The 20,374-nt window shown below is 35.5% G+C and overlaps 1 protein-coding gene across 3 annotated transcripts in view; it reads right to left on the bottom strand.

The window, feature by feature from the left end:
* Positions 1 to 3,924: 3,924 nt before the first annotated feature.
* The window catches only part of LOC107692470 (SH2 domain-containing adapter protein F-like), a 113,924-nt gene continuing 97,474 nt past the window's right edge, over positions 3,925 to 20,374 (bottom strand). For all 3 annotated transcript variants that reach the window (XM_016491527.1, XM_016491526.1, XM_016491528.1), the window contains 3 exons: positions 14,689 to 14,818; positions 14,489 to 14,608; positions 3,925 to 5,698 (listed from right to left, as the gene is read on the bottom strand). In XM_016491527.1, coding sequence (XP_016347013.1) covers positions 5,512 to 5,698; positions 14,489 to 14,608; positions 14,689 to 14,818 — 437 coding nt within the window. In that variant the 3' untranslated portion in view covers positions 3,925 to 5,511. The remainder of the gene's footprint in view (positions 5,699 to 14,488; positions 14,609 to 14,688; positions 14,819 to 20,374) is intronic.

The following is a 20,374-nucleotide window of genomic DNA, read 5'->3' as shown; positions in this document are numbered from 1 at the left end:
ACACACACTCTCTCTCTCTCTCTCTCTCTCACACACACACACACACACTCAAACAAACACTCTCTCTCTCACTCACTCACACATACACACACACCTGTATAGTTTCCTGGTGCCGTGTGTTTTCATCTGCTCAACGATGGCTGTAAAGACACCAGACAAACAGGACAGTGCACTGATACTCAGTCTGTGTGGATTCAGATTCATTTTAAATCGCATTCAGCCACGGCCTTCCTGTTCATTTATACATAAACATAACCTATATATTGTGTCTTCAGGAGAGTTGCTATGGAGACCATTTTTCATGACATCACACATCAGCAGTCAGCACTTTACACGAGATTCATGACATTATTTTACAATAATGTGATCGTATGCTTGAGTGAACATCTCTAATGTCTGAATGAAAGAGTATTGAGACTCACACACTTCAGATCTGTATTGCATTCATCACGAGTTCCTCGCACAACACTCTTTCTTTCTAATGCATTTGATAGACTGTATAATTAATACATGACAGTCAACAACAAACAACACATATGCAATATCTATGATAATGAGTCTGTGTTTACAAACAGAATGACTGACTGATTGATTGATTGATTGATAGATAGATAGATAGATAGATAGATAGATAGATAGATAGATAGATAGATAGATAGATAGATAGATAATGTTCTGAAGCACCAAATATACTAAAACAGGGTTATTATAGTTATCTAAAACTAAGAATTAAAATTAAAATTAAGACCATTAAAAAAAAGTAATAAGTAAAATTAAATATTAAATAAAATACATTTTTATTTCAGCTAGTTGCTAAGGCAACACTTCTCATTTTAACTCTCTTGTACTAGCAACTAAAAATATAAAAAACACGACTGAAAATTACAAAAAACTAAATTACTAAACTTTAAAGTAAAAATGGCTAAATAAAAACTGATTTGAAATTTAAAAGAAAAATAAAACTATAATAGTATCTATTAATAATATCATACTATACTATAATATTATTCACAGATGAACAGAAAGTTCAAAAGAGCAGCATTTATTTGAAATATAAATCTACTGTTACATTATAAATGTCTTTACTGTCACTTTTGATCAATGTAATGCATCCTTGATGAATAAAAGTGTTATTTTTTACATCAACTCTCACTGTGAGATTGTCTCCACTGTCTGCTGTGTGTGGAACGCTCCAGTAATGCTCTGCCTGCAGAAGGAATCAAACACAGACAGAACAAACCCTTCGCTGGATTTGTTTGCTTGTCTACTAGTAACTCAGTTCTGCTTTTCCCGTTGCTGGTTGGTTCCTGTGTTATTTTCACACTGATCAACCCATACAGGCTCGACTAGAAAAGTGAGAAATCTTCTTGTGTTTAATAATACAATCCATCCGGTGATTAAACTGATTTCACAACACAAACCACTGTTTGGAGAAGCTTTCGCAACTGATGACCCGTCATTCATATCCCACGTGAGGGAGCGCAAATAACTCACTGCTATTTTCACCTTAAGATCTTCCTCATAAATCTGAAACACTCCTGATCAACACACACACTCTCACACACACACACACACACACACACACACACACACATATATATTATATAAAAAATATAAATAAAATATCTCCCCAGATATAAGCATAAATTGACAGAACTGCACAGCTGGTTAAGTTAGACCCATACACTTTATTTGTCAGAATCTCAAAGCCTCTACGTCCCCAAACAATACATTCAGTATATACATTTGCCGAGAGAAACTGTACAGATATTTTAGTGCATATAAAAAAATGTACACACACACACAGATACACACACACACACACACACACACACACACACACACACAGACGAGAGGAAATAAAGCTACTGACGACATTAAAGCCAACAGAGATTTGCTCTCCTCCATCCCTCATCCTTCAGTCTTCATTTCTGTCCTCTTTTCTCTGGTTCCCCTGGTGTCTTACTCTTTTATTTTACTCTTCTGTCGCTTCAGAATCTCACAGCGTTTCATTCTCTTCTAAACAACTGTCTAACACGCCTGATCTCGTCTGTTTGCATATGAACAGAAATGTTACTTTAAATCTTAATGTTTAATGACCAGTAAGCGGTCTTTTCAATCCCTTAAATAAAGTCCTAAAACAAACTTTATATTTCAACACCTAAATCATGGTTAAAAATGTATGGATTTCACTGCACAGATTAATTCTGAGCTCTCACTTGAGTTCTGAATGCATCAGTTGGTGTTTTGGTGAATGTCTGAAGTCATAGAGGTGCAGTGATCGTTCAGAAACACAAACAGGATCAACAACTAAAAATAAAGGTTTCCAGAAGTTTTTTTTTTTTTTCACTTTCAGTGATCAGTTCTTACAAGAACCTTTTTTTTTTCTTAGTCTGAAGAACATTTTAATCGTCTTAATAACCTTTTCTGCGATGGAATGGTTCATGGATATTAAAGCTTCTTCATGGAACGACAGATGACAATAAATAAGCTTTATTTTTAAGAGTAATGTTTCCTAATGTTTTGACAACCAGAAGGCATCCAAATACTTTTTGTCTTCTTTTTGAGATTTCTGAGATTGAGATGTTTTGTCTTATCTACTGTTTTACCTCATTTACATCACTTTTTGGAACGGTTTTGCTTGTGACATATTTATTTAAAATGAACGCCACTTGGTAGATGTCGTTGTACAATGCAATGATATTCATACATTTGTAAGACTTAGATCTCCAAAGACTTTGAAAGTTACTGCACTGATTCCTGTAGGACATCTTTACAATCAGCACTGAGATAAAAACATCTATCCTACACTGAAAAACATGATGCTATTTTTTTAAGGTAAGTGGTTGCAAAAAAAATGTATTTTAGCTACATATAATAATATAAAAAGAAAATGTTGAAAGTTAGTCAACTAAATTTGTTTATTTAAATGTAGCTAAAATAACTAGATTGCAACCACTTACCTTCAAAAATAAAATGTGTAAATTCAATGAACCATTATTTGTGACCCTGGACCAAAAAAGTCATAAGGGTCAATTATTTGAAATACACCATCTCAAAACTGAATAAATATATTTCCATTGATGTATGGTTTGTTAGGATAGGACAATATTTGGCTGAGATGCAACTATTTGAAAATCTGGAATCTGAGGGTGCAAAAAAATCAAAATATTGAGAAAATCATCTTTAAAGTTGTTCAAATGAAGTTCTTAGCAATGCATATTACTAATCAAAAATTAAGTTTTGATATATTTACGGTAGGAAATTTACAAAATATCTTCATGGAACATGATCTTTACTTAATATCCTAATGATTTTTGGCATAAAAGAAAAATCAATCATTTTGACTCATACAATGTATTGTTGGCTATTGCTACAAATATACCCCAGCGACTTAACACTGCTTTTGTGCTGCAGGGACACATTTTTTCTCAGTGTATCGTCTGGGTCCTGTAGTCGTCTCAGACGTGTTTCTGAGCAGGCGAGACTCTTCTACTCTTCATCTTTTCTCCTCTACAGTGTGTGAGTGCACTGACCTGTGCTCTCTGCTCTCTTATTAAAGCATGTTTCTAGAACAGTCTCTGTGTGTCTGCTCTCTCTCTCCTGAGCCCGTCTGACAGAAACACAAACGTATTTCCAGCAAACACTCATATGCGACACTCCTGGGGATCCGCAGGTACTTCAAGAGAGCTTTGCTTCAATAGCTACAGAATGACTGAAAATACATACGCCAGTTCATAATGAGCTGCTGTGGAGAGCATTCACAGTTTGACAGTTTGACAGTGGACACACAACATGTATATATATATTTTTTCAAAAGTCGACCAGCCTCTTTCCCAATTAACTCTCACTGTATGGAAAAGAACAGCCGAAGACATTCAGCAAAATAATGACATTAAGGTGAGTTAAAGATGACAATTTTCATTTTTGGAGGTGGAACTGTCCCTTTAAGGGTTGAAAGATCACAAAAAGTGTGCCAGAGAGGAAATGATAAATAAAAAATAAAAACAAAATAAAAGTCTTAGCTGTAGCATTGAAAACAACACGACAATACATGAAGGTAAACCAAACACACAGGCTTTATATCTGTACCACAACTGTGTCGGGCATCATGCTTTAAACAAACACACTGAGAGAGAAAAAAAAACAAGAAAGAAACTGGACACAAAAGAAACTGGATGATGGCAAACAAGGAAAACCAGAGGGCAGAGGAAGGGTCAGGACAAATCTGCACTCTGATTGGCTGAACTGCTCTAAATGGTTTCCATGGCAAACAGCGTCCAATCAGAGTTTTCGGACGGGGACAATCGCAAAGAAACGTAAGGTCAGATATATGACTCACAAACACACACACCCACACACACACATACACACACACACAGGCTGAGAACATTGTCTTAGCTGAACTAAAATATCAGCAATAGCATTATTTTTTTTCTCCATAATAAATTACAGCTACTAAACATTCATCGAGAACAGAACGACAGCGTTCTCCATTTGTTTTCTTTTTTAAACCATGCATTTACAGTATAAGGCATTAACCAAACAGAGTCACAACAGCATAGAAATGAAGGTCTGATTGCGATCGGGAGAAGAAGAAGCTATTCTCGAACCAAAAGGCAAAACGTGCTGGGAATTTGAGACGGAAAGAGTTAAACCGATCAATATCTGCAACGTCACTGTACCTTATCGACCGGCGGATGGACGAACGAAATTGATTTTCTGAGGTAGACAATACAGGAATATTTCATTCTCCTTGGTCAAGATCACTCTAAACTCTGGTGTATGATGTGACTCTCTCTGAACGTTAAATTAAGAGGTCCTTTTTCACGCTGTTCTGCATAGCCGCCTGTCCAAGTGCACTTTAATGGCACCGTCCATCTCTTCTCCTCTCGCTCTGCGCTATTACTGTTATTTTAAGGGACTTAATGAATCTGTCTGCGTAGCGATTGCTCTTTACATCTGTGGGTCTAACTGGAAAATGCAGAACGCTCGATTTCAGTCTTCTGGAGTTTATTTTTCTGTATGATCTGAAAATGTTCACTCTTAACGATTAATATTTCACCGAACCCAACTGACTGACAATACCGTCACAGAAAGTCCAGACAATGAGGTTTCGCTACAGTACGATTCAGTGTCTTTGTTCATTTACTGTGGCGTTTTGATGTCCGAGAACGTCTAATGATTCACATGTCCAGAAATCGTAACTATAAACATCCGAATAGTAAAGTCCGAGCGATGTTTCGGGTTTCTGTACAGTGTGTAACAGTGGAGATAAAGTGTGGGTGCAGGTCTAAGACTAAAAATCCACTTATGGGAAGAAAATGGGTCTGGAATCATGAAGAAGGCATTTGAAGGACGTAATGCTGCAGAGAAACTGCTTTCCTCGAGATGAGACGAAGGAGGCGTCCAGGAGTCTCCCTTTTTGCCTTTGGGATCTCAGTAGCACTTTAGTTTGTCGTTGTCTTGTAAACGCTGAACAAATGTCCTGGTTCGGCAGCGTTTCTGCCTCTATAGTGTCCGGATGGCCACGGGGTACAGCAAGGACATGTGCTCGGCCCCTTTGATTGGTAGTTTGCGGCTGGAGTAGAAGTGGATGATCTCGGGAACGCTGTCGAACAGGCAGCTGTTCTGACCCAGTACGTATTTGCTGTCTTTGGTCCTGGAGAGCTTCATGTGCATGAAGCCTTGACTGCTCCTGCAGAGAGAGAGAAGAGAACACGTAGATGAAGATGGAGAGCAGGGAGCGATTAACAAAGGTAGAGCAGCAGAGAGAGGGAGGTTAATGGGAAGAGGGGAAGAAAACAATCTGTGATTAGTTGTCAGAGAGCAGCACTCTGGTGCAGTTCATTAGCAAATGCATCACGCGTGGCAGTGAAATGTAGGGCTGGAGAGTGGCGAGCTTTAATGTGCGCAGCCGTACTGCCTTTTAAACGCTGTCGGGTTTCAATGGGGCTCTGAATGCAAAGCAAATTAAAAGCCAAGGAAGCCACACACCTCAGGCTGATGTTTTGAGGTGTTGCTTTGGTGGTAAAGACTGCAAGCTGTTATTAGTAGTGCTGATTATTACCCTTACAAACAGCTGAGGCTTTGAACAAAGGCCTAATCGTAAGAAATAAAGTGAGTCGTATGTAGAGACCAGAATATTATAGAGATTTGAGGCTCTTTTGATCTGGACTATCAAGTGACCGCTTAACAAAAGTCCAGAATACAAACCATCCAAACCAACTCTGGCAACCACCAGCAATTCCCTAGCATTGTGCACTAAAACGTAAAAAACAGATTAAAAATAAAATAAAAATATAGAAATAAATTTTAAATAGAATAAAAAACAAATAAAAAGCAAAAACTGTAAAAAAGTTAAATAAAAATAGTTAAGTAAAATAAAAAGTTAAATAAAACAAAATACAATAAAACAAAATTAAATAAAATACAAAAAATAAAGTAAAATAAACAAAATAAAATACAAAAAGTAATTGAAAATAAAACTAAATAAAAAAAGCAATAAAACTAAATAAAGTATAATATAAAAATAAAATGAAAACAAGATGCAATATAATATAATAAAAAAATATAAACTAAATTATATATATATACATATATAAACACATGATTTATTAGTTTCTATATTATACATTAGTTTACGAACATTAAATGCATTAAATTTAACATTCAATTTATTATTTATAAGTATAAATGTATAAGTATTACTTAATTTCTTTGCATCTAGCATCAAATTGTCTCTCTCTCTCGCTCTCTCTTTCTCTCTCTCTCTCTCGCTCTCTCTCTCTATATATATATATAAATCTCTAAGTGAAAGTTCTCTAGTAAGAATATACTTCAGAGTCATTATCTTTGCTATCATTAAATATAAATCAACTCCTCCACCCATTTCAGTTTAGGACTCCCATTGCTCTCCGGCTGATTAGCTGCCTTTCATTAATGACTCTTCATCAACATTAGAGAGACGATAAAACATTTGAGCCGCACGAACCCCTGAGAGCCGTCAGCACCGACGCAAACACACAAACACACAAAACACACTGCAGCTATTCCTCATCCAAACACACTCACTCATACTCACACACACACACGCACACACACACACACACACACTCACACACACACACACACACACACACACTCACACGTCTGAGGTCACTGGAAATGTCTAGAAAAAAAGCTCAAGTGCATCAATATGGAAATATGGAAAGACTGCTATTCTCTTCCTCTTAAGGATTTGATTTTGCTCTTATTGTATCAGAAACACGAACAAAGCATGATCAGGACAGAGCCAGAGAGACAGAGCGAGAGAGAGAGAGAGAGACAGAGCGAGAGAGAGAGAGAGAGACAGAGCGAGAGAGAGAGAGAGAGACAGAGCGAGAGAGAGAGAGAGAGACAGAGCGAGAGAGAGAGAGAGAGACAGAGCGAGAGAGAGAGAGAGAGACAGAGCGAGAGAGAGAGAGAGAGACAGAGCGAGAGAGAGAGAGAGAGACAGAGCGAGAGAGAGAGAGAGAGACAGAGCGAGAGAGAGAGAGAGAGACAGAGCGAGAGAGAGAGAGAGAGACAGAGCGAGAGAGAGAGAGAGAGACAGAGCGAGAGAGAGAGAGAGAGACAGAGCGAGAGAGAGAGAGAGAGACAGAGCGAGAGAGAGAGAGAGAGACAGAGCGAGAGAGAGAGAGAGAGACAGAGCGAGAGAGAGAGAGAGAGACAGAGCGAGAGAGAGAGAGAGAGACAGAGCGAGAGAGAGAGAGAGAGACAGAGCGAGAGAGAGAGAGAGAGACAGAGCGAGAGAGAGAGAGAGAGACAGAGCGAGAGAGAGAGAGAGAGACAGAGCGAGAGAGAGAGAGAGAGACAGAGCGAGAGAGAGAGAGAGAGACAGAGCGAGAGAGAGAGAGAGAGACAGAGCGAGAGAGAGAGAGAGAGACAGAGCGAGAGAGAGAGAGAGAGACAGAGCGAGAGAGAGAGAGAGAGACAGAGCGAGAGAGAGAGAGAGAGACAGAGAGAGAGAGAGAGAGAGAGAGAGCCAGAAGCTTCTCTGAGATCCATCAGACATTTAAAACTCTTTCAGACCAGGAGAAAGTGCCGTATCTGTTAGGAGAACAGAAGAACTGCTGTGTGTTTGCTGCTCAATATGTGTCTGCCTGTCACCATAGAAGAGAAAACACTCACCCTGCCCTGATCTGATGTTTCCAGCACATCTACATTATATTATACCATATTACTGTATTATATTACTTAGATGTACATTTTGCTTCTGTAAATATGTCTAATCCCTTATTTTATTTTTATTTCTAGTTTATATACTTACATACATTAGTAATTCATTTTGCACTACATGCTTAATACTTTTTATATATTATTATTATTACAATTGTTATTATTTTTTTTTCTTTCTGTTAATACATATGTGTACTATTTGTAAGCAGTCCAGCTGCAATTGCTTTGGCAATACAAATGTATAATTTTTGTCATGCCAATAAAGCACTCTTAAATTGAATTGAAATTGAGAGAGAGAGAGAGAGAGAGCGAGAGAGAGAGGCATTGAGGAGTTCTAGAGCCACCAAAGCCTGTGTGCTCTTATCAACAGATAATTCATCATTATTTTCCCTTTTAATCCAAGGATTAATTTCACTTCATATATCTGAAAGATTCACTGCGGTTCATGACAATGTCATGAGTGTTCACTGATATGATTCACAGAGTGTACATGTATATGTGAATATACTGTATATCTCTAAAATCAAAAATGAGCAGCTCTTTTGTAATAGCAAATATGAATGTTTCTGTATACATACACAGTTTGGGAACAGTAAGATTGTTCATGTTTCTGAAAGAAGTCTCTTCTGCTCACCAAGGCTGCATTTATTTGATCAAAAATACAGGAGAAATTGTGAGATATTGTTGAAATTTCAAACAGCTGATTTCTCAAAATTATAAACATCAGTGTATATTGTTACAAAATATTTCTATTTTAATAGCAAATCAGCATATTAGAATGATTTCTGAAGGATCAAGTGACACTGAAGACTGGAGTAATGATGCTGATGAAATTTCGGATTTGTGTCACAGGAATAAGTATATAAAAACAGAAAACCGTTATTTTAATTTGTGATATTATTTCACAGTTTTTTTTTTATTATTGATCAAATAAATGCAGCCTTAATGAGTCTTTAAAAAATATTAAACATCTTACTAATCCCAAATTTTTGAATGGCAGTGTATATAAAATAAAATAAGATATAAAATTATAATAATAATAATGTAATATATAAAATAATACAAAAATAATAAAATACAAAAATACAAATAAATACATAATAATACATATACATTTACACACAAACCACAGGAAAAAATGTATTTTTTTATTTATTATTTAATGTAATTTATTATTCATTTATAACACACATACATTCATATATTTTTAACATTACTTGCATTTCACCCAGAACAATTCTTTATTAAAACACAGTCTTTATTAGCGTGCAGAGCAAAGCTTTAGATGTTAATTAAACCTGAGCAGATTGATGTTTTATAAAGATAACTCTGTGGAAGCTGATAACCTGCTGCTGCTTTTATTGTAGAGATGAGCAGTAAATGCATATGAGAGCTGGGTTTGATCATGTGTGTTTAAATTACAAGCCCAAAGAGTGTGTTTGAGCAGAGACCCGTTCTCCGTTCGCTCACAGCGCTCACGGCCCTGCTGCGGATGCACATTAATGCACTGCTAATTCATAAACTTTTACTCTCCCTCCATTCAGAGGAGATTTATTTCACTCCCTTCATCCATAAAGCAGGCCACCGCTGAAGCCTCTTTGCCTTTTAAGATCTTTAAGAGACTGGACTTCACTTGTCCACAGATCTACTCAGACAATCGCTCCGTTTCATGAGCAAACCACCTACAGACGCCGTTATAGAGCATCATGCAAAGACTCAGACATGAAAAATAATCCTAAAAATTCATATATTTATTCAATAAACACAATTAGAATAATCAATCAATATCAACAAAATCCATCTTTGCACTGCAGAAGTTGCACAGAAGCTGCATCTGCAGTGGCATTTATTATTATTATTATTATTATTAATAACGCATTATAATTTATTGGCACTTATTTATTAAAGTGGGACGTATTAACGCATTGTTTTATGCATTGTATATATTTATGCATCTCAGAGATGTAATGAATGCATTTTCACTAATTGTGCAAATAAAGTTATGATTAATGTTTTAAACAGAAAATATAGAACTATGAAACATACTTTAAATATGAAACTAAAACCACCAGTGGGTGACAAATCACTGTCTTACAAAGTGAGTCACTGTTTCAACCGATTCGTTCAATTAGCTGAATGAAGCAAGCGACTTGCTGATCAGCATATTAGAATGATTTCTGAAGGATCAAGTGACACTGAAGACTGGAGTAATGATGCTGATGAAATTTCGGATTTGTGTCACAGGAATAAGTATATAAAAACAGAAAACCGTTATTTTAATTTGTGATATTATTTCACAGTTTTTTTTTTATTATTGATCAAATAAATGCAGCCTTAATGAGTCTTTAAAAAATATTAAACATCTTACTAATCCCAAATTTTTGAATGGCAGTGTATATAAAATAAAATAAGATATAAAATTATAATAATAATAATGTAATATATAAAATAATACAAAAATAATAAAATACAAAAATACAAATAAATACATAATAATACATATACATTTACACACAAACCACAGGAAAAAATGTATTTTTTTATTTATTATTTAATGTAATTTATTATTCATTTATAACACACATACATTCATATATTTTTAACATTACTTGCATTTCACCCAGAACAATTCTTTATTAAAACACAGTCTTTATTAGCGTGCAGAGCAAAGCTTTAGATGTTAATTAAACCTGAGCAGATTGATGTTTTATAAAGATAACTCTGTGGAAGCTGATAACCTGCTGCTGCTTTTATTGTAGAGATGAGCAGTAAATGCATATGAGAGCTGGGTTTGATCATGTGTGTTTAAATTACAAGCCCAAAGAGTGTGTTTGAGCAGAGACCCGTTCTCCGTTCGCTCACAGCGCTCACGGCCCTGCTGCGGATGCACATTAATGCACTGCTAATTCATAAACTTTTACTCTCCCTCCATTCAGAGGAGATTTATTTCACTCCCTTCATCCATAAAGCAGGCCACCGCTGAAGCCTCTTTGCCTTTTAAGATCTTTAAGAGACTGGACTTCACTTGTCCACAGATCTACTCAGACAATCGCTCCGTTTCATGAGCAAACCACCTACAGACGCCGTTATAGAGCATCATGCAAAGACTCAGACATGAAAAATAATCCTAAAAATTCATATATTTATTCAATAAACACAATTAGAATAATCAATCAATATCAACAAAATCCATCTTTGCACTGCAGAAGTTGCACAGAAGCTGCATCTGCAGTGGCATTTATTATTATTATTATTATTATTAATAACGCATTATAATTTATTGGCACTTATTTATTAAAGTGGGACGTATTAACGCATTGTTTTATGCATTGTATATATTTATGCATCTCAGAGATGTAATGAATGCATTTTCACTAATTGTGCAAATAAAGTTATGATTAATGTTTTAAACAGAAAATATAGAACTATGAAACATACTTTAAATATGAAACTAAAACCACCAGTGGGTGACAAATCACTGTCTTACAAAGTGAGTCACTGTTTCAACCGATTCGTTCAATTAGCTGAATGAAGCAAGCGACTTGCTGATTTCAGAATCAGGTAGCAGAATATTACTCTTACTATTTATGCCATAAAAAGATATTAGTAAAGAAAGTAGTATACTAGTATGCAGTTTTGATTTGAGCAACTGTCTAAGCGCTTAGGCTTACTGAATCATTGACTCACTCACTTATCCATATCATTTATTTATATATGTATTTATTTCTTTTTATTTATTTGTTCATTCATTTATTAAATTATTAATTGTATTAAATGCATTCATTTCATTTATTTGTTTTAATAATTGTATTTATTCAAAATATTAATTTCATTTATTTATTATTTAATGCATTCATTTATTTATTCATTGTATTCAATGCATTAATTTCATTTATTTGTTTTTAAAAATTGTATTTATTTATTCAAAGTATTCATTTAATTTATTCATTTTTTAAATCATTGTATTTAATTATTTAATGTATTTATTAATTGTATTTATTTATTCATTGTATTCTTTCTTTCTCAATATGTTCGAAAACACCTCATTATTCAGGAATGAAACACCAGTGTGTTGAACAATCACACAACGATTGACAAAATAGAGCAAAACCGGCCATATTGACAATATTGTGTATAAAAAGTATGCCACTTAACATTAACATTAAACATTTTTATTTATTTGTTATAAACTATTGTCTAAAGTATAAAATATAGATGTTAAAAGGAGGACAAATGAGTGTCAGGACTGATGGCTGCCCTACATTCAACACAAAAAAGCACTAATAAAGGCACCTCAGCTTAATTAAAATGCACTATTTGTGTGCTTTTGTTAATTAGAGCATCACCTCATTATCTTAGCAACATGTTAAGGATTCATAGATGAAGCAACAATGAAAGAGCGGTGTTATGGTCAGGTGTCTCATCAGTGATGCTGCGCACAGACAGGAGCGTTTCATAGCAGCATTAATATTTCAGCAGACTCAGACATGGATCGTTTGCATGTAAGAGTCTCTGCGGACGGACTGTGCTCTGCTTTAGCACAACACTCATGACGAGACACAGACCCTCACAGACTCCTCGACTCACACTGCTTCTGTGTTCAGACCGGCTCTCATGACACCGGATAAATAATTCAGTCCACAACATGATTTAACGTCTATTAGAGACATGCTACAGATGACAGCTGCTGATCATCACAGAAAATCATTTTAACTTGCCCTTCACTTTTGTGGTTATGTTTAGGACCCACCACTGAAATGATCATATAGACAACATTAGACCTCAAATAACATTATGCATGAAAAAAGGTGCATTCTAATCTAAGCACAATAAAGAAAAACAGGGTTGTGCACCATTTACACTCAACTAATTTCCTAAATTGCATTTATTTTAATTAATTAATTTATTCCAATGCATTTATTTCATTTATTCATTGTATTTTTATACTATATATTTTTTGTTTTCATTTCATTTATTCATTTATTTAATGTATTCATTTTATTTATTCATTATTTTATTTAATCATTGTATTCATTTCATTTATTCATTTAACAAATTTTTATTTTATTTATTCATTGCATTAATTTATTCAATGCACTGTTTATTTATTCATTCATTTAATGTATTCATTCCATTTATTCATTTATTTAATCAGTATATTTATTTCATTTATTCATTTTATTTATTTTCATTTATTCAATGCATTCATTCATTCATTTAATCAGTGTATTTATTTAATGTATTTATTTTTATTTATTCATTGCATTTATTCAATGCATTCAGTTCATTCATTCATTCATTTAATCAGTGTATTTATTTAATTTATATATTTTATTTTAATTATTTTTTTTATTCATTGCACGCATTGCATTCATGTTAGCATGACAACTCTACTTAGCAATGTGCTAAAATATACTAGGAACATGCTAACAAAGTGCTAAAACTGAATGAACTGTTTGTTTTAAAATGTCAATTTAGTTTTGTTATATTTCAATTTCACAAATAAACATGCAGCTATAGCCTAATAAAAGGACACCTTTGAATTTATTGTATAATGTCTTCAATCTCAAACACGAGTTTTGAGCAGTGTAGAGTAGCATTTGTAGTTTGTCATTTGTCCGATCACAAATGCAGACAAGGTTTTATGTTTACGAGGCGCGGCGCGATGCAACGCAACGCATAAAAATACAGTATAAGTCATTATAATCAGTAATTATGTCCCCACTGGATGCAACGAATGCCTCGTTTATAATGGGTTTTAATGTTTTTGTCTCGTCGCTCCGGCCGGACAGGGCATCATCACAGTATGGTGAGGGGCATAACATTTCCGTCACACGCTTGAGGTATTCAGCCAATCACAACGCACTGGATAGCTGGCCAATCACAGCACACCTCGCTTTTCAGAACGATGAGCTTTGTAAAAATCGACGCGTTTCAGAAAGGCGGGGCATAGAGGAGAAACAATAATGTACAGTATGTGGAAAATAATATGTTTTTTTAACCTTAAACCGCATAAACACATTTCATTACACCAAATACACAAAATAATGTTCTTTTTAGCAGCATCATATGACCCCTTTAAAAAAAAAAAAATAGTGAGAAAATCAAATCGTAAATCGTATTGAATCGTGAGTCGAGTGAATCGTTACATCCCTACTCAGAATCGAAGCAGAACAATTACTCGCTTCGCGATGCATCGATTTATTGTCCCAGCCCTAGTTGTTAGTGGCTGTAGAGTAATCTGTGTGTGTGACGATGAGCTTCTTACTTGAGCGAGAGCGAGAAGTCGTTCTTACAGGTCTCGCTGTTCCTCACCAGGTAACTGGCCTCTTTACACAAGCGCAGCAGAGCCTCGGCGTCCGTTCGGCTGATGGCTCCGTGATACCAGCTGTAGAGCACAGAATGACAGGCGTGAGTGAGGAAGAGCGGCAGAGCCTTCATCAAGCGTCTGCTGTGGGTTCAACTCACAACTGGCTCTCCAGAGGCACGGCCGGGTCGATGCGCTCGCCCACGCTCGGCTCGGTGGAGCTCATCTTCCCGCTCGAGTGCCGCTGCAGAGGACGACACTTCAGATCCTTCTCTACGCCATCAAACTGCACTGTAACAGCAGAAAACAAAGTACACTACTGGTGATGTGTCACATAACGGCAGAAACACAAAGTACACTACTGTTGATATGTCACATATTCATATAATGACAGCTCAACTGCATAACTGATCTCTAACTGCGTCCCAAATGACGCCCTATACACTATGCACTTATACACTATGTACTTATGCACTCAACCATGTAGTGTATGAATTATATAAGGTTATTTTGTTGTTAATAATCAGAGTCTCATAGCCCCTTCCCCTTCTCAACGTAATTAAAGCTGCGACAGTTGAGTTTTTTCGGTTATTTAAGTGCATCATCTGGGTATTTAAAGTGCACTTTTTCTTTTTGGAATTTTCAGTGTGAACACACTACTCGCACTATTTATACTACAAGACGTCATAGAATAGTGCATAAGAATGCGATTTGGGACGCACCTTCTGTCTCTCGTATCATTTAGCAAGTTTTTTTTTTCTTTCTCGAATAATGAAATGATTTAAGCTTTATGTCCATTGTTTTGACAAGTAGTCATTTATTAGGCTGAGCAATGTCTAGTTATTACAAAATATTATTATTATTATTATTATATTATGTTATTCTAAACTGTTTTAAACATATTTTAAACCTTTTTTAATAAGTGAAATCATTCAAAATACATTTTTATATTAATTTATATTTACTAAAACTATTTCATAAAAATAACATTTAAAAAAATAAGGTAACATTGTTACACGTTAAATATACTTACTATAGTAATAATAGTAAATAATGCATAATTACAAGCAATCCCTTAACCAAATGCTAATGTTAACCCACAGTGCATGTTGTTAATTAATATTATGTACTTAATTGTATACTTATACTTTATCAAAGACACTTTAAAATAAAGTGACACCCCCAAAAAATATATAAATGAAATGTTTTTGTTTTTGCTTTCCACCTTTTGAAAATTATGATGCATTCTCTTCTTTCTCATATAATAAAATGATTTAAGCTTGAAACAATATTTAAGGTTGAAAATGATAATAAAATGTTGGAATGAAATCCACAAGTGACCTGTAATTCCTCGAGCATGTCACTGCTATCCAGAAATAGATTTTTGAAGAAAATTGACCCAGCATGACCTTGTAAGACTAGCAGTCCATACATTGGACTTTGTGCTTTATTGAGCAGAAACTCCCTGCGGGCCGTAACTCAATCCAATGAAGTCTCTGTGAGCGCCTGAGGGACTGAAGCTCATCCTGCGTGTAATGAGAGGAGCTGCAGACGAGCCAGACGCTTCATAAAGATACTGAAATATCCTCATGCGGACGAGAGGGAACGCGGGACGTCCCGTATGAGACTGGCTCACGGGAATCAAAGGAAAACACACATAAACCCACACAGAGACATGAATGAGAGTGGAAGCATGTTTGATTTCTGTGGCAGTGTCGTCATCTGACCCTGAGCTTTATCTGAACCGCTTTATCTAGCAGAAACACGGGAACAGATGCAGACACAGACTGAACAAACAGTCTGAGAGTTTCACATCACCTTACGAACACTGCAGCTTCAGCTGGACCACAAAGTCATTTAATTATTAATTAAATTTTATTACACAATATTTGTTCATTTTGACATGTCAGTCAATAAATACACCTGCCTTAGATAAATGATAGATAAACAAATCTACATGCGATAAATGACATGAGATCTACATGAAATAAATCTAGATCTACATGAGATTTTAATACGGAATTATATATATATATATATATATTAGTGCTGTCAATTGATTAGAAAAATAACTAATTAATCGCACATTTTTTCTGAAATTAAATTTCGCGATTGTCCACCTAACATTACAAATTTTTTTTTTTTTTTACATTTATTTTATTGCAATAATTTCACATTCAATCCTTAAATTAATGTAGAAACAACATAAAGACAGTATATTTTTTATATTTGTATAATGGCATCTTTTTATGACTGAAGGCCAGTATCACTGATACCAATACTACAGATGTCTCTATGAAATTGTTTTTCTCCCTAATATTTACCCATTGACTATAGCCAATCAACATTACAGTATAATTGAGAGCTATCGATTTTTAACACTTATTACACTACTAAAACATACAGAAATTTAATAAAGTTATCAAACACAACATTTTAAATTAAATATACTGTAGATGAATCCTTAAAGCTACAAAAATGATTAATTTCCTCTTTTTTTCTTATGTTCTTTGATGAACAGACATCACAGCAGCTGGTTATTAGGTTTTTTGGCTGCTATTACTTTAAGAGCTGCCGCTGCTGAACATGACTCGGATCTGACACGTATTGTATTTTCTCACATCTCTTTACCTTTTCTGACCCACTTCAGGTCTTAAAGTCTCTACCAATTAACTGGCGAGTTGAATCGGGTGTGTTAGATGAGGGAGAGGGGAGGCAAGCTCCAGGACGGTTTGGAAAAACAGAGACTTACATTTTCTTAAATTACTTTTAAGGCATCTTTAATCGCCTTTTTGGTAACTTCATGACTTAACTGACGACATAACTACAACATTGCATTCTCGTACTGTAGTTTCTTTCCCGCTTTGACATGAAAAGATACAGGCTACAGCGCGCGCCGGTGTCTTTGTGTGTGCAATTGAAGATCACGTGCTGCGACCACAGTACCGTTTCCGCGTCTGAAACGTCTCCGGTTTGATGTGATCATAAAGACGTTCTGCGACTGAATAAATGCAATTTTTGTCAAAAAAAATAAATAAATGAGAACAGAATCAGCAGTTGTGAGTGGGGTGGCCAACCCTAGCCCCGCCCCTGCGTTAACTGAAACCGTTGAACTGAAAAAATTAATCGCCTGCGTTAACGCGCTAACTTTGACAACACTAATATATATATATATATATATATATATAAGAGTTTATTTTGTGAGAATAACTAGCTGAATGTACATTATGTGAACTTTAGAGTGAAATTGAGTAGTGAATTGTTGTTATTATACTATATAACATTGAATATGTAATATAATACAATTAATACATAATAATAAAACGCACGCACACACACACACATATAGAGCAATTAATACAATTAATACATTAATAATAACAAGTAATAAAAAGTAATATATTATGAAATACTGAATATTATATAGCTGAAAAAAAGAGTTTATTTGATCTGTGTCTATAAACACAAGAAAGTAAGTCTGGCCCAGTACAGCCATCAGTCCACATGAGATAAAGGGGTCACAGAGGTCACGGGGGTCAGAGGGGTCACAGGATGTAGCTGTAGTGAGAGCTCATGTTTCTGATGAATGAATCTATAGCCTCGAGCATCAGTGACCAGATTCACACACACACACACACACATACTTCCAGCACTACCAGCAGAGCCTCCTCTCTCAGTCCCTCTGTGTCTTTGTAGTGTGTGTGTGTGTGTGTGTGTGTGTGTGTGTGTGTGTGTTCTCGTGTCTCTGTATCTCCGTCTCACTGTAAGAGTGTAATTATGGAGAATCTCATCTGTGACTCACAGGCTCTTTACAGCATCAAAGATCAATTAAACAGAGTCTCTCGTATCAGAGTTTATTACAGTAAAGCACTCAGCAGATGGAGCAGTTCACAGCCTCACAGTGTGTGGAGCAAAGAGTTATGGGTAAAACAAAACCCTTTAATGAGCTACCTTTCTTTTCTTTTCTTTTTTTTTTAAATCACATCAAGATTTTAGATGTTAAAATTATATGCAAGTATAAGTCTATATTAATATGCTGGAGGTCAGACTGCAGGACACGTGAACTTCCCCTATACTGTGTGCTTTATAGATCCTTTATGTTCTCAGTGAATGATGTATAGTGTTGTTGTGTCTGCTGCCACTAGAGGCCAGTGTGACTGTCGACAAACACCTGAAGCAGTCTGACTGAAGCATAAACACTAATAACCTCAGGCTGTACAAAAACAATCTTTCATTATTTTACAATCCAATTCTCACACAATACTTACAAATACGACTGTATGAAGTCATAGTTCATCATAATCATCATTAATATATTAGCAACAAGTTTGGGGTCAGTAAATTGTTTATTTGCCAACTGTTGGCAAATAAATGTAACATTGATAATAATCAGAAATGTTTCTTGAGCAGTAAATCAGCATATTAGAGTGATTTCTGAAGATCATGTGACACTGAAGACTGGAGTAATGATGCTGAAAATACAGCTGCGCATCACAGAAATACATTACAGTTTAACAGATATTCACATAGAAAACAGCTACTTGTAATAATATTTCACAATATTAATTATTTTTCCCGTATTTTTAAGAAAATGAATGCAGCCTTGGTGAGCAGAAAAGACTTCTTTCAAAACCTTTTTTAAAATATTACTGACTCCCCAAAACCTGTGTACAGTAGTGTGTATAAGTTTTATTTATTTATTTTTGCATTAAGAAATGAAACTTTTGATATTTTATTAAATACTGCAAAGTTACAATTGTCCGATTACATTTTAAGGCCACTGCATTACCATGCTACTGAATTATTACCATATTCATGTATCATGAAAAAGTACCACGTTTCTATCATGTGTCCAGTAAAATCATAACAGTGCATGATTAGAAAGTAACATGGTACTGTAATGTAAGCACATTCACTCAATCAAACCACATCAGGTTATGCTGCATACATATGTATAAGCAGGACGCATCAAATGCATGACAATGAGCATTAAAAATATTCAAATGAATAAAACAGCTTGTGCTTGAATATTAGTGGGGATAATTAGCATTATGATCATGCAATAATGCAGATGCAGCTCTGTGAGTGTGTGTGTGTGAGAGTGAGTGTGTGTGTATTAGTGTGTGTGTGCGTGCACGTGTGTGTGTGTGTGTATTAGTGTGTGCGCGTGTGTGTGTTTGCATATTGCATGAGTGTGAGATGGAATGTCATAATTTTTGTTTACCGCTGGCATATACTGTACGTCAGCGGAGAAAGATCTGTTACCATGGAAACCTGCCATGCAAAGCTGCTTGGAGCCTCTCAAGCCGATCATAACTGTCAAACGACAATCTGACGCTCTTCAGAGAAGAGTGTGTTACAGAGAGATGAAGGAGAAAAGCTTCATAAACACACACAGTGAACCTACAGCAGTGCGGTCATAACACGGCCCGGCTGTGACCCCAGCATCTGCGACTGTAACCGTGACGACGGCACATCCAATCAGCATTGAGTCATGAGTCTGACATCACTGAGCTCACGGAGACTCATTGACCTTGTCATGTCTAATAGACTGAGCACTGACGGTAAAGCAGCTGTTCAAACACACACATTTACACAAAGCACATGAAAGCCATATTCAATCTCAGCAACATGAGTGACGGTAACCGTTGGCAACTCCGTGTGGGCGTGTCCTGTGATTCAAAGTTGATAGAAAGTTAACTATGCAAATGAGCAGCAATGTGATGACCTACTATTGTGTCTAAAAATACAATAAAAAAAAAATGTGTTGTTTTGTATGCTGAAGTGAATTTTAAACAATATAAAAATCAATTATTTTAATTTAATTACACCCCCCCCACCCCCCAA

This window comes from Sinocyclocheilus anshuiensis, unplaced genomic scaffold (genome assembly GCF_001515605.1).
Source record: "Sinocyclocheilus anshuiensis isolate Anshui unplaced genomic scaffold, SAMN03320099.WGS_v1.1 scaffold1082, whole genome shotgun sequence".
Taxonomy (NCBI): Eukaryota; Metazoa; Chordata; class Actinopteri; order Cypriniformes; family Cyprinidae; genus Sinocyclocheilus; species Sinocyclocheilus anshuiensis.
Note: the sequence above shows the minus strand (reverse complement) of the source record. Positions and strands in the feature narration are given on the sequence as shown.